Below are 13423 nucleotides of genomic sequence, written 5' to 3' on the forward strand. Positions count from 1 at the left end.
TAAAAGAGGAAAGTCTCAGAGCGCAAACACTTTGAGTATTGAAAAACAACAAATCATTAGGGACCATATTGAAAGTTACCCAACTAAACTTAGTCATTATTCTGGGAAAACTAGAAAATATTTAGATGCTAGACTCTTGCACAAACGCCTTATATCGTGCATTGGTCGACAAACATCCAGGAATTTTGTAGTTCTGCTTACTCTTTTATGAGTTTTTTCAATGAAAACTACAATTTAAGATTTGGCAGACCGCAAATTGATTGTTGCTGCACGTGTGAAGAGCTCAACACAAAGCTAAAGAGTCCTCACTTGAACGATGTAGCAAAGAGATCAGCTGCTGCCGAGCTTATCATTCATAAAAGACGAGCAAAAAAGTTTTTTATCAAGATTACAAATGAAGCTAACTCAAAGAACGAGCCACACGTACTTTCCCTTTGTATGGACTTCATGCAAAATCTCAGTATACCACAAATTCCCGTACAAGATAAACGTTTTATTTAAGACAAATCACGGTTAATGTATTCTCTATTCATGATATAAAAAAAGAGTCAGCAAAAGTGTATGTATACCATGAAGGTACAGCCAGCAAGACACCTAATGAAGTGTGCTCTTTCTTATGGGATTATCTCAAATCCATCCCCCCAGAATATACAGAGTTACGACTGTTCTCTGATAACTGCAGCGGGCAGAACAAAAATCACGCACTGAGTAGATTTTTGTTGCTTCTTACTGACACCGGCCGTCCGTTTCAGCAAGATAACAATGTATTTTCCTGTCAGAGGCCATTCTTTTTTGCCCTGTGACAGGGACTTTGCAACGATTTAAAGCGTCATGTGAAAAAGTATGACAGGAATTTACTCTGTGGGTGAAATCAGAAAACTCATAGAAAACAGCAGCGCAAAACCAGGAATCAATAAGTTTTCTGTCAAAGAAGTTGAGACAAAAGACATCTTTGATTTCAAGCTCTTTTGGAAAAACATACTACAAAAAAAGCTGCATATCTCAAGAAACAAGATCGAAGCGAGTTCCAAAAGAAAAGAAAATCAGATTTGAAATAAGCAGTTATAAGCAGCTGACCTTTGATAAAAATCAGTTTGGTATAATATTAGCCAGTAAAACCATTGACAGCATTGTAACTCATTCTTTTAAAATGTGTAAGGACCCAGAACCAAAAACCAACATTGCCACCACCTGTGTGTTATCCAGCTGGTAAAGTACCCATATAAAAGCTTCAAAAATCAACGACGTCAGGAATCTTCTACCGTACGTTGCCCATGAACACACATAGACTTCTACGAAGATATTATGAATTGGCCTACACTTGACCACATTGCACCTGAAGTCCAAGATGATTGATTACGTTTTCAAACATATTATTTTTATTAGTACTAATTTTCTTTTTTCCACACGGTGTTGTAGTACATTTTTTCAATCCAAAAATGTATAAAAAAACTGTTGTTTAATAATACCTTTGGAATTTTGATTACAGATACTCATAATCAAAAGCTTGAAATAGTAAAAATACATTTTAATGTAATAAAAAGTAAAAATAATTAAAGAAATAAAGTTTTATATCATATTTAAAAGGGTCATTTTTAATTTTTCATGCAAAAAGGGCTTCAGTCTGCTAGTAAAAAAAAAATTTTTTCACTATGAAAATAACAATTTTTAGTTTCCCTCACTAGTACTGTTGAAAGGTGTGTATTCATATCAAATATATAAAATAATAAGAGGTTTTTAAAAAAATGTTTATAGAAATAGAAAAGTTTTTATTGAATTACTCAAAAGTAAAACTGGCTGACTGAAGCCCTTTTTGCATGAAGCGATTCATCTATCATAAATGAAAAATATTTGAGATAAGGTTAATTATTACCATCCAAACAATTTTACTCTGAAATTATATCGAACAATTGCCAAAGAGTATATCGGAGAATTATTTGTGTTAATAAGGCACTATTATTCAATTGACATAGTTTCTGTTTTCATTCCCAGGAGAACTAAAATATTTCTTTTTATGATTGCCTGTATGTCTATCCCCTCCTAGACACCTCAAGAATTGATGAGTTATAGATTTGAAATTTTACATGCAACCTAAGCAAAATGTATTAAAAAACATGCGGTATAGCGCATTCCTACCTTGTAAATAGTGTTATTAATAAACTAATTTAAAATAATATAAAGGCAAGTTCTTTATACAATAACATCAAGGAGCCACAAGCTGAAATTGTCAGTGAATGCATATACTAAAGTTCAACTGAAGGTAGCAAAATAGCCATGTAACTGGAAACAAAGCTAAAATAGGTTAACAATTATATTCTGCAAACTCGACAAAGCACGAAACTTGTAGGAGGAGTATTTTTTATAATCTCAATAATACAAAAAGTGGTAAATATTTTGACAATTATAATCTAATAATAACGCCAATGACCTCGCCTCAACCAATAAACAATTAAACCTATTCAGAATCGCGCGTAAGCAAGAATACGGCTGGAATAAATACAAAAAATAAGAATCTCCTTATATATTAATATAATATAAATTGTCTTATTGACCATAATTATGCATAAAGTATGCTTTATTTTAAATGTAATTTATTTATATATAAACCCTAAAATGTTTTAATAAACGTGTTTTTATAAATTAATTCAATTCAACCCTATAGAAGATTGTATAGAAAGGATTCAAACACATAGTTCAAGATACGTCGTATTATATAAAAAACATTCGTTCTTTTATATAATATGTTGAGTTTAAACTACAGTTAAATAATGTATTAAAGTTCAAAATATTTGAATAACCAGTATTTGGCCTATTATACCAGTAATATTGGTGGCGATCTTCATTTATTCCTGGCAACGAAATTATTTATTCGTACCTCAGAGATGCTTCGGGGTCGTCGTCGGAAAGGGCATGTCCCCGTAAGCACCGTCCTTGTACACTGACTATAAACCTACGAAGCCTTTGTAGCAATTTGGAGTATCTAAACTATTTGGTTTTTCAAGAACCAAATCTACGATTAAAGATCATATGACCTTTTTTCCACTCAACAATGATCTAATGAAGACTCTGCTAGAGTTATCATTAGCCACCAGTAATATTGGTGGCCATCTTCTTTTATCATGGAAGATGTTTCATTTCAAAGATAATCAACACGCACCCAAATACTCTTTATATGATATTTTTAGTGGTTATTTAGAAACCAATATTTTAAAACAAATCTAGTACATGACGTTTTTTGTATTTCAAAGCATTTGAATGCGCATTCATCATCTCTGCGTTTATATGTTCAAATCTCTTAGAGTTTGATATTTCTAAGCGTTTTAGGTCACGAATGGTTGCTAAGAGATATTCTTATATCCACACTCATGCTGTTTCGCTGGTTTAAATTTCGGGACCTTTAACATGAGTGTAATTTTGAAATAGGATGGTGAAATTTTCCTATGTATGCCTAATGTACGTATTTCGTGATCTTGACAGTAACATCTGCAACCAAGTGTTACGCTTGAGAGTTAGTAGCTTTAAACAGGTTCGACATCGGGCATACCTAAACGAACTGCAAAACATCTTCTAAAAGAAATCATTCAGAAGCACATCTCCCAATTCCTCCATCTCTCACAAATCTTACTGAATATCAAAATGTACCTTAAAAGTAAAAAGTGACCCAAAGATGCGTAACAGAATTAGGAAAAAGTGTTTGCATCACCTTCAATGGAGGAGGATGCTGTCTTGATGTTACAAATTATCAGTAGAATCTTACATAAACACAATCAATATATTTAACTGGAAATAACTCTGTAATCCATTACACAAAAAACATTACACATAAATAATGAATTTTAGCAAATCACCATCTTGAAATAATTTAGTTCACATTCATAATTATCTTTTAATCTCAACTAAGAAAATACATCTAAAATACGAGAGTGTTTGGTAATTGTACAACGTATGCAATAGTACATGACATAAGAAACCATTTTCCTATAAATAAAATTATTCTGTGTATCGCTAGAGAGTTTGGGTTAAAAACCTCGTTCACTTATCATAAACAAAACTAAAATTTATCTAAATAAGGCACTTACCTTGTCATAACAGATCAAATGTTGTAGGTTCACTAGACTTGATGGAACAAAAGTTCCATCATCAGCTGATTGAAATGTGTTCCGTCATGGGGTTGCCAAAGTTTTAAAAATTAAAAACATTACACATACACAGCAACAATCAAATAAAGAGCGACGTACAACAAAAAAATAAGACTGGTGGTAGGCATACAGTAGACAGATTGAAGTGTACTGCTGCTACGTCACTCACTCCTCTGCCTGCTTGGTTCCTGCCCTGTGGATTATCAGCTGATGATAAGATATACTGTCCATTGGATTATCAGCTGATGATAAGATATTATACTGTCCGAGAATATTGATTCAATGCGTGTCTTCTTTACAATAATACATTTTGGGTAGTATCTAGTAGAAAGTATCTATTTTACTACCTTATTGTTAAGCTTATTCATAATTTCTGAATTTTTGACGTGACAACGTCTTAAATTAGGTTGCGGCTCGGAGTCACTCATGAAAAAGTGTAACGCCCGGTAACGTTACGATGCCCGTCCAGTGGGTCCGCCGCACGGGATCCGCACGGGATAAAGCAGATAACTGTGGGTCCGCCGCACGGGATAAAGCAGATAACTATGTTTATTCGTGAAAATGTGGAGTGCTTAGATTCGTCATTTACAACTAGAACAATAAAGGTAAATAATTGTACACTGATATTTCATTTTCGTAAACTATGATTGATTGATTAATTGTTAGATTGACACAAAAGTTGAGAAACTGAGTTTATAGGTTATGTCATACTATTGACAAATGTTGATAGTGTTAAGTAAATTATTAGTTTAAATCACTCTGCAATCAATCGTAATTCAGTCGATTGAGAAGAAACAGCGCGTATTGCTAGTCAAACATTTAAAATAACAAATTATAACCTCTAACCTGTCATAACAGTGCGACCAAACAAACGAACTAAACCGACCAATCACCACGCGCGGAGTTAGAATTTAACTGTGTTTAGCAAGAATTTCAAATTCCAATTTTAGTAAATGTTTTATTCAACTTTATCATTTACAATAACAAATTTTAATTAATTTCAAATTATGTACAATGTTTTAGTAAACAAAATATATTTCTATAGTTAAAATTTGTGCAATTCTTATTTTCATTCAATTCCTTGTTCCTATTGTGCAATTTAATAATATTCATATCAATAAATATTCTACCGAGAAAAAGACGTTGTCACGTAAAATCTTCGCCCGTAAAACCGACTTTACAGGCAACCATAATTTTTATTAATTTCTCCCATATCGTGACTGCTATCAAAAATATTTCTGTACCGATGGATGGACCATGGATTTTGATCCTTTTTCCCTCAATAAATCCAAACATTATTCATTAAACACACTAATGATTTTAATTTGGTTTCGGTATTTCAAAATTGTCATTCTGTTTCCCTAAACGAGAATACATTAGTTTTCACAGATTTGTTCTAAGTTATGCTTACAAAATGTTATACTATACCAAAATAAACCAATTATTAAAACATAGTTTTTGTGAACATTATCGAATGTTCTATAATAAGTATTATGAGCAGTTTGTTTCAAAAGTACGAAGCACTTTTCCAAAAAGGAGGCGTAGGCATTTAGACATAAAATAAATGTATATCAACATATAACAGTTTATTTAGAACACAGTGTAGGCCATTCATACACAATCTTGTACATAAATATACTCTACTGTACAACAACAATTATATTTACGCCAATGGACTGCAGCTTGGCAGGCTAATTTATAGATAAAACAATGGGCAATCAATTAATGCAGTCTATGCATGCCTACCAGGGGTGTGCTTATCCTGAATGGAAGGGGGTTCATAAGCAGAAATACGAGTATAAACAATTCTCAAAGTAAAATTACAACCATGTCGTTATAATATCAAGCATTACACGTTTTACATATCGGTGTCGTATTACTTACATTGCATATCTTACACAAAACAGAATATTATGTACACAAGGAAACAAGCACGGCATATTTTATAACAGCAAAATACCATCGAATTGTCATAAATTCAAACTTTTGTAGACTTTTACTGAAAATCAACAGTAATGTAGAGTTCACAACAGATATAACCAGATAAATTAGATTAACAACATACATACGAACATGTTTCCTATAGATCAATACGGGTCCCTTTAGGATTGTGCTGTGCTTGTATAACATGTACACAAATTTTTTGTATGCTGGGATTATAAGAACGGAGAAACGTGTAATCCATTTGGTCACATACATCTGTCAAGTTAATCATGTAGTAAAACTAATACCTCTTGAAAGCTTTTAAAAACTCTAATAAATTTATTATACTTGTATATACCGTCTAGAAATATATAAAATCTTGTGTTTATAAAAATGTAATTCGGCTTCACAGTTACTATTGTATTTACTGACATTTTGAAAAAAGTTACAAACAAATATGTAGTGCTTTATTTACAAAAATAGCTCAATATATTTTTGTGAAATTTAAATACAAATTACAAAAAATAACTTTATAAGCAAAAGGCTTCTCTGCGGCTGATAATGTCTAGCACGTGATCGTTTCTAACACACTCTACTGCATATTGTAGAATTTATATTACATTTACCCAAATATCCGAGCATACATAATGTAGTAAAATATTTCTAATGAATGTTACTTTGAAACCATTTAATTATCCTTCTCATAATATCTAACATCAAGCAAATCTTTTTAATGCCACAACGAATTGAAAGCAAAACCGTGGAGCTATAAACTGCGTTTCTACACAATCTTGTATGAAGTAAATTATATTTGTGAAAGATGATTAGTCATTTTAGAGGTTGTTTTTTTAGTGTACAACATACACAAGCTACCACTAAAATAAATTCCCTTGTGTTCGATAATTGTATTGAAATGAAAAAGATTAACAATAGGTATTTTCTGTACATCAAAAGTTTATTTCTGATTTTCAAATATTTTTATAGAATATCTATAAAGTCGTATTAAATCGTAACTAATTTAAAACTAAATAACTCGTTTTATCTAAATTTCACAATTTTATATAAACTTGCATACAAATAAAAGATGTAACGTCGTAACATTACAAATAAACACATGTTAATTACTACTGAAAGAGAAGATATAATAGTCTATATGGTGTTGGTACGTAAAAGAGAAAATGTAACGCTTAGCAGAGTTTGTAAACAAAGTATAACAGCCTGTACATAGAAGAATAACCCAAAAATATGCTTCTCATTAATATGTATAAAGTATAAAACCACTGTCCATTGCCTAGAAACACACGGAGTTTCTTTGTTTTTTCTTGTATCTCCAGCCCAAGGCGTCTCCATAAACAAACAACCACACAATTCATATTTTCACCTGAGTACCTCTTGCTATTATTTTGCCCTCAGCATACACAGGAATTAATATTCTCAAAATACAGAGTGTTTCAAAAGAACTTCCTAGTTTTAAGTATAAATTTAACGGGGAAATTAATACAAAATTACGTAAACAAATCAAGAAAGATAATTACTTGAAGTTTAGTACACTTTAACGTGCGATCCATTTGTTGCCCTAACCACTTCGATACGATATTTCAATTTTCACTATGTATTCATCAATATTTCTGTTGTAACTGTCCCAATCGCTGCGACGATTCTTTTCCGTAAATGGTTGAGAACATTTCCTGATCTTTTCACTTTTTAATTCTGTGTGAAAAACCAACAGCAAATTCATACGTTTCAGTTTTGTCACCAAGTTTGGTTTCATCTAACAGTTGTAATTTGTAGGCGCGTAACAGAAGTCTTTTACGCACAAAATCGTATACAGTATCTTTAGACCCTTCTAATTGTATAATTCTGCGGACTCCGAACACACGAACACGGATCTGTTCAATAATATTTTCACAAGTTCTCGGTCTACCTGGTGATTTTGTTTTAAAACACTACCGGTTTCTTCGAGAGTCTTTAGCCAATGACAGATTATAGTGGTTCACCATAACACCATACTGATGTCTAAAATTACTTTGTTCTGTTATAAGTGACTCAGTTTTTACAAGCCCAATAACACAGTTTTCTGTTGCGGAATACACATTGTTGCCGAGTTCCTCTGCACTTCAGTGCACGTACATCTGGACTGAACTGAGAGAGAACTGATCAGAGCAGAGGACAAACACAACACTGGTCTCAAGGTCAAACAGACCTGCTATACTTGCAGAGTTGATGAATTGTTCACACCAAACTAGAATAATATGTCACTTTGTACAGATTCCTGAAACACATTAAAACTAGAGAGTTCCTTTTCAAACACCCTGTGTATTTAATTATTGGACAAGAATTACAGTATTACAAACTGTATACAAGTTTTATTTGTCTAAAACAGTATTATACATGGTTTTATACAGTTTTGTTTCTCTAAATAAGCGTAGATCAATTTAACACAGCCTTCGTTGTGGCTCTTAGAATGAAATTTTAGCTTAATTGACCTATACCAACATTATTTATTCATAGGTATTCCGGTTATTTCAAAATGTAATTTACACACCAGAACAGAAACGTGTACATTATAAATAAGGCATAATGTACCAAACGTCTATTGGTATATTACAATATGTTATCTTACCAAATAATAAACTTAGAATAATACGTCAGTTTAAACATTTTCTAGATTGAAAAGTAAGGTTTTTCTTGATAATAACGATAACTACACTCAACCATGCAAACAATAAACATCAAACACACGAGTCTGCCCTCACTAACTGCGTGGTGTAAGCATTGATGACTCATTTGAGAATCACTGCCCAGCCTTAAAACTCAGTGTGAGGCCGTTTCTGTATCCAACTCTCTATCTGAGGGAGGGAGAATACCCGTTCTTTGAGAGCTCGTAGATGAGGATACGCCTCTAAAGAGTCCTTCCCAAATATGATTTCGAAGTTTTCTAGTGACACGGCAAACACGAAGTCCGTCCAGGTTATCTGAAACAATGCGGAAAATGTTTGTGTCAGTGAGAGAACGTACGAATACCTGAGTGTTCCGGCATGCCATGGAATGTGGATAGGCAGTCAAAGAGCTCATGGAATGTGGATATTTTCCTTTTTAGTCGAGTAGGAAATTAAATTACAGCTTATTATTAGCCCAAACCTTCATAATTGAGAACTAAATAAGCATAACTGCTGTTTCATTAAAGTTTATTTTGGCGGTGCATTATATTAATGTTGTCAATCTGATCCAATATTGATAACAAGAACATATAATAACATGTATACTTTGTAAATATTCTGCTGCAATATTGATAACAGGAATATACAATAACATGTATACTTTGTAAATGTTCCGCTGCAACATTGAATGTATAGCAGTAACAGATATTAAACTCAACATTTATTTTCTTGTTTGCTTATAATCTTTCAAAACACAGAAATGCAAAAAATTCAATACAGTGACAGAGACTATAGGAAAGCATCTGTCACTGAACAGTAAATTTGATTCCTGTGTCGTCCTTTAACGCTAGACTACTTCCTCTGGCTTCAGAAGCCTTGAGACACCGTTTTGTTAAGTTTACATTTGACAGCTTCCTTTCACTCTCAAGAACATTAACTTGATTTTATTCGTCATAGTTTTATTAAGCACTAGCCATGACCAGCAGAAAATAATTATTTGGAAATACTGCACAATCGTGCAGTTAGAGTTCGTACTGCAAATGTTTTTCAAAGTGTCTTAAACACCATAATTTAAATTGGTTGAAAATGTAATAATTATTTGCATGCAATTACTATTCATAGTTATAAATAGCCTACATTTTTTTTAAGAAATAGCTCAAACTGCATATTTTATTTTTGACAAAGTGCAACTTTGAAACAGTAATGAATGACATATTATGGATAGTTTATTTTGGATTAAATTTAGCTCAAATTTAATAAATGATTACAGAAAACCTTTGCATTTGTAAAAAAATTAAGTAGACTATTTCAAATTTAAGACCTAGTCTTTTTTTGTAATTACAGCGAATTTCACAAAAAACCAAGTCACTTTGCTCAAATTTTCATTGATTACCTCCCCTTGATTAATGATTTCATTTGAAATAGCATAACATAATTTTAAAAGGTTTTAGTTTTTTTTTAGATCGTAAAAATTCGTAAAAATTTATTCAAATCATTTGAACCTAAATGACGTGACATCTCAATTTTTACATTTTTCTAAACTCAATGGTGCTTGTAAATGATGTTAGTGTCTAGTGAAAGTTGTGAAATTTGTGGCACTCCTTATTTGTGCTGAAGTCATAATTTGTGTTACGTTTTACTGTGAAATATAAATATTTTTGGGAAAACGTCTATTAACGACATTCAATATTACTGCTGGCATAATAAGAATAAGAATAATTTTTATTCCAAAAAGCTATTAATGTATTTACAATATTATAATGGAATAATACTAGCTATCTTATCAAGTAGTGATAGCTAGCGCAAACAAAACTTTAGTCATTATAATAGTCATAATAGTTTACAGAATACATTTAACGCCTGCGATTTTCGAAACACCACATGCAGCAATACATCTATACTTGGAGCCAGTCGACCCCTGATGCCTACTGGCTCGTTGACAGTATGTGCAAGAGGTAATTTATATTGACAAAGCATTATCTCCAAGCAAGTTTTTTACTATTATGACTTATCTATTCCAAAGATAGGATGAAGCCATTACCGATCCACCAACAGCAAAACCTCCATTTTCGGCGATGGCCTTCTCAAACCTCTTCAGATAAAAAGGAATGGTGTCTTTCAGGAGCGTCGTTTTGCGTTCCTCCTTCTTGATGGGGTCCTGCTCAGAGCGGTACAGCCATAGAACTAACAGGACAAACAGGTCAAGAGCAAACTTGAATCAGTAATGATTATTTTATACTGACTCAATCTATTATGATTGCAATAGTTAGTACAGTTTACTTTCATTAACCATGGCATGGCGATAGGGGGTAACTCCTTCTCCACCACCACTAAGTTGAAAGGATACAAGTCTGCCTGTGTTCTATTCAGCGATCACATAAGACCAATGTGATTGCTGGTTCTATTGAAACGATTTGAAGCGCTCTAAAATGGAATAAAACTGTATAAATAGTTTTGTATCAAACATTTCTTCACTTTCAAATAAATTGTTATTTAAAGAGTTTTAACCCTCTGAGCCCCCTTGGCGAAATCTTGCGTGAATTATCTCGCGTTTACTTTGCTAATTTAAAAGTCATCACCTAGGGGCGCAACGTAGTAAATGTATAAGCGCAGAAAAGTACTTAATTTTACCATAACTAAAACCTAAGTTTTAAAATTGAACTAAGTGGCTATTTAAACACCTTAAACACTGTTTACATAATCTTATAAAGGAATCCCTCTTACTTGAAGAAAAATGTTATTCTATAAAACACATTTTAAAAGTGGTAATTGTAAACTAGGTATCCTGTCCATGAACTCACCTTGCTTGAGGTCGCCCAGGGTGTCCACCATAACGTCACACTGAAGTGCTTCCTTCTCGTCCTTACCAGCAAGTTGGTACTTCCGGGCTAGGAATCTCGCTATGGCGTTAGACTGTCCGATATACCTCCCGTCCATCTCCAGCACCGGCAGCATTCCGAACGGCATGGCTAAACAGAGAGCAAGGTGCTGCAGTTACATATTTACATTTGTAATACCAGGTAATTTGTAATCGTTAGACTGTCCGATATACCTCCCGTCCATCTCCAGCACCGGCAGCATTCCGAACGGCATGGCTAAACAGAGAGCAAGGTGCTGCAGTTACATATTTACATTTGTAATACCAGGTAATTTGTAATCGTTAGACTGTCCGATATACCTCCCGTCCATCTCCAGCACCGGCAGCATTCCGAACGGCATGGCTAAACAGAGAGCAAGGTGCTGCAGTTACATATTTACATTTGTAATACCAGGTAATTTGTAATCGTTAGACTGTCCGATATACCTCCCGTCCATCTCCAGCACCGGCAGCATTCCGAACGGCATGGCTAAACAGAGAGCAAGGTGCTGCAGTTACATATTTACATTTGTAATACCAGGTAATTTGTAATCGTTAGACTGTCCGATATACCTCCCGTCCATCTCCAGCACCGGCAGCATTCCGAACGGCATGGCTAAACAGAGAGCAAGGTGCTGCAGTTACATATTTACATTTGTAATACCAGGTAATTTGTAATCGTTAGACTGTCCGATATACCTCCCGTCCATCTCCAGCACCGGCAGCATTCCGAACGGCATGGCTAAACAGAGAGCAAGGTGCTGCAGTTACATATTTACATTTGTAATACCAGGTAATTTGTAATCGTTAGACTGTCCGATATACCTCCCGTCCATCTCCAGCACCGGCAGCATTCCGAACGGCATGGCTAAACAGAGAGCAAGGTGCTGCAGTTACATATTTACATTTGTAATACCAGGTAATTTGTAATCGTTAGACTGTCCGATATACCTCCCGTCCATCTCCAGCACCGGCAGCATTCCGAACGGCATGGCTAAACAGAGAGCAAGGTGCTGCAGTTACATATTTACATTTGTAATACCAGGTAATTTGTAATCGTTAGACTGTCCGATATACCTCCCGTCCATCTCCAGCACCGGCAGCATTCCGAACGGCATGGCTAAACAGAGAGCAAGGTGCTGCAGTTACATATTTACATTTGTAATACCAGGTAATTTGTAATCGTTAGACTGTCCGATATACCTCCCGTCCATCTCCAGCACCGGCAGCATTCCGAACGGCATGGCTAAACAGAGAGCAAGGTGCTGCAGTTACAAATTTACATTTGTAGTACCAGGTAATTTGTAATCCTTGGACAGCTCTTGCTGAACATGGTAATGATAAATAAACTATACTATTTATGACAATAACTCAATCTGAAAACGGCTTCGAAAAACATATTTATTCATTTGATAACGTTTCTAATTTCTTTAAAACTGGGTTTACACAGTTTTATTATCACCGGAAAGTAATCAGCTTTAAATAGTCTGATTGCAGTATGCTAAACTCTCAGTAACGAAATTCATTCTGCCAGCTACAACAATGTAATGTCATCTATAAACTGGCTGACAAATAAAATAAGTACTCAGATTTTTGAACTCAAACCTTAATTTTCTAACTGTCAATAAGAGGAATGATACAAGAATAGCGGGAAAAAAATCATATTAACATTTTGTTTTACAACCATCTACTGGGAGAGAAACATACATTTTTGATGAGACGTTTCTACATTTCAGAAGTTATCTAGGTGAGGTGAATTATGTTCAGGCGCTCTTCAAGACAAACAGAACAATATCTATGATTGTGTCTAAGGGTAGGGAGAGGTGATGAGTGCTGGGTGGAGG

The 13423-nt window shown here is 34.0% G+C and overlaps 2 protein-coding genes across 3 annotated transcripts in view; both read right to left on the minus strand.

Moving 5' to 3' along the window:
• LOC124359196 (5-phosphohydroxy-L-lysine phospho-lyase) overlaps positions 1-4210 on the minus strand; it is a 177089-nt gene extending 172879 nt beyond the window's left edge. The window contains exon 1 of one of the 2 annotated variants that reach the window (XM_046811746.1): positions 4080-4210. Coding sequence is in view for 1 of the 2 variants with exons in the window: in XM_046811747.1 (XP_046667703.1) it covers positions 4080-4087 (8 nt within the window). In the remaining variant the exon portion in view is untranslated. The remainder of the gene's footprint in view (positions 1-4079) is intronic. The other variant, XM_046811747.1, reaches the window with a different exon arrangement.
• Positions 4211-5708: 1498 nt separating this feature from the next.
• The window catches only part of LOC124359197 (glutathione S-transferase-like), an 89963-nt gene continuing 82248 nt past the window's right edge, over positions 5709-13423 (minus strand). Inside the window, exons 3-5 of the mRNA XM_046811751.1 lie at positions 11524-11691; positions 10764-10906; positions 5709-9037 (exon numbers count right to left, since the gene is read on the minus strand). Of these exons, the coding sequence (XP_046667707.1) occupies positions 8870-9037; positions 10764-10906; positions 11524-11691 (479 nt within the window). The 3' untranslated portion in view covers positions 5709-8869. The remainder of the gene's footprint in view (positions 9038-10763; positions 10907-11523; positions 11692-13423) is intronic.

This window comes from Homalodisca vitripennis, chromosome 4 (genome assembly GCF_021130785.1).
Source record: "Homalodisca vitripennis isolate AUS2020 chromosome 4, UT_GWSS_2.1, whole genome shotgun sequence".
Taxonomy (NCBI): Eukaryota; Metazoa; Arthropoda; class Insecta; order Hemiptera; family Cicadellidae; genus Homalodisca; species Homalodisca vitripennis.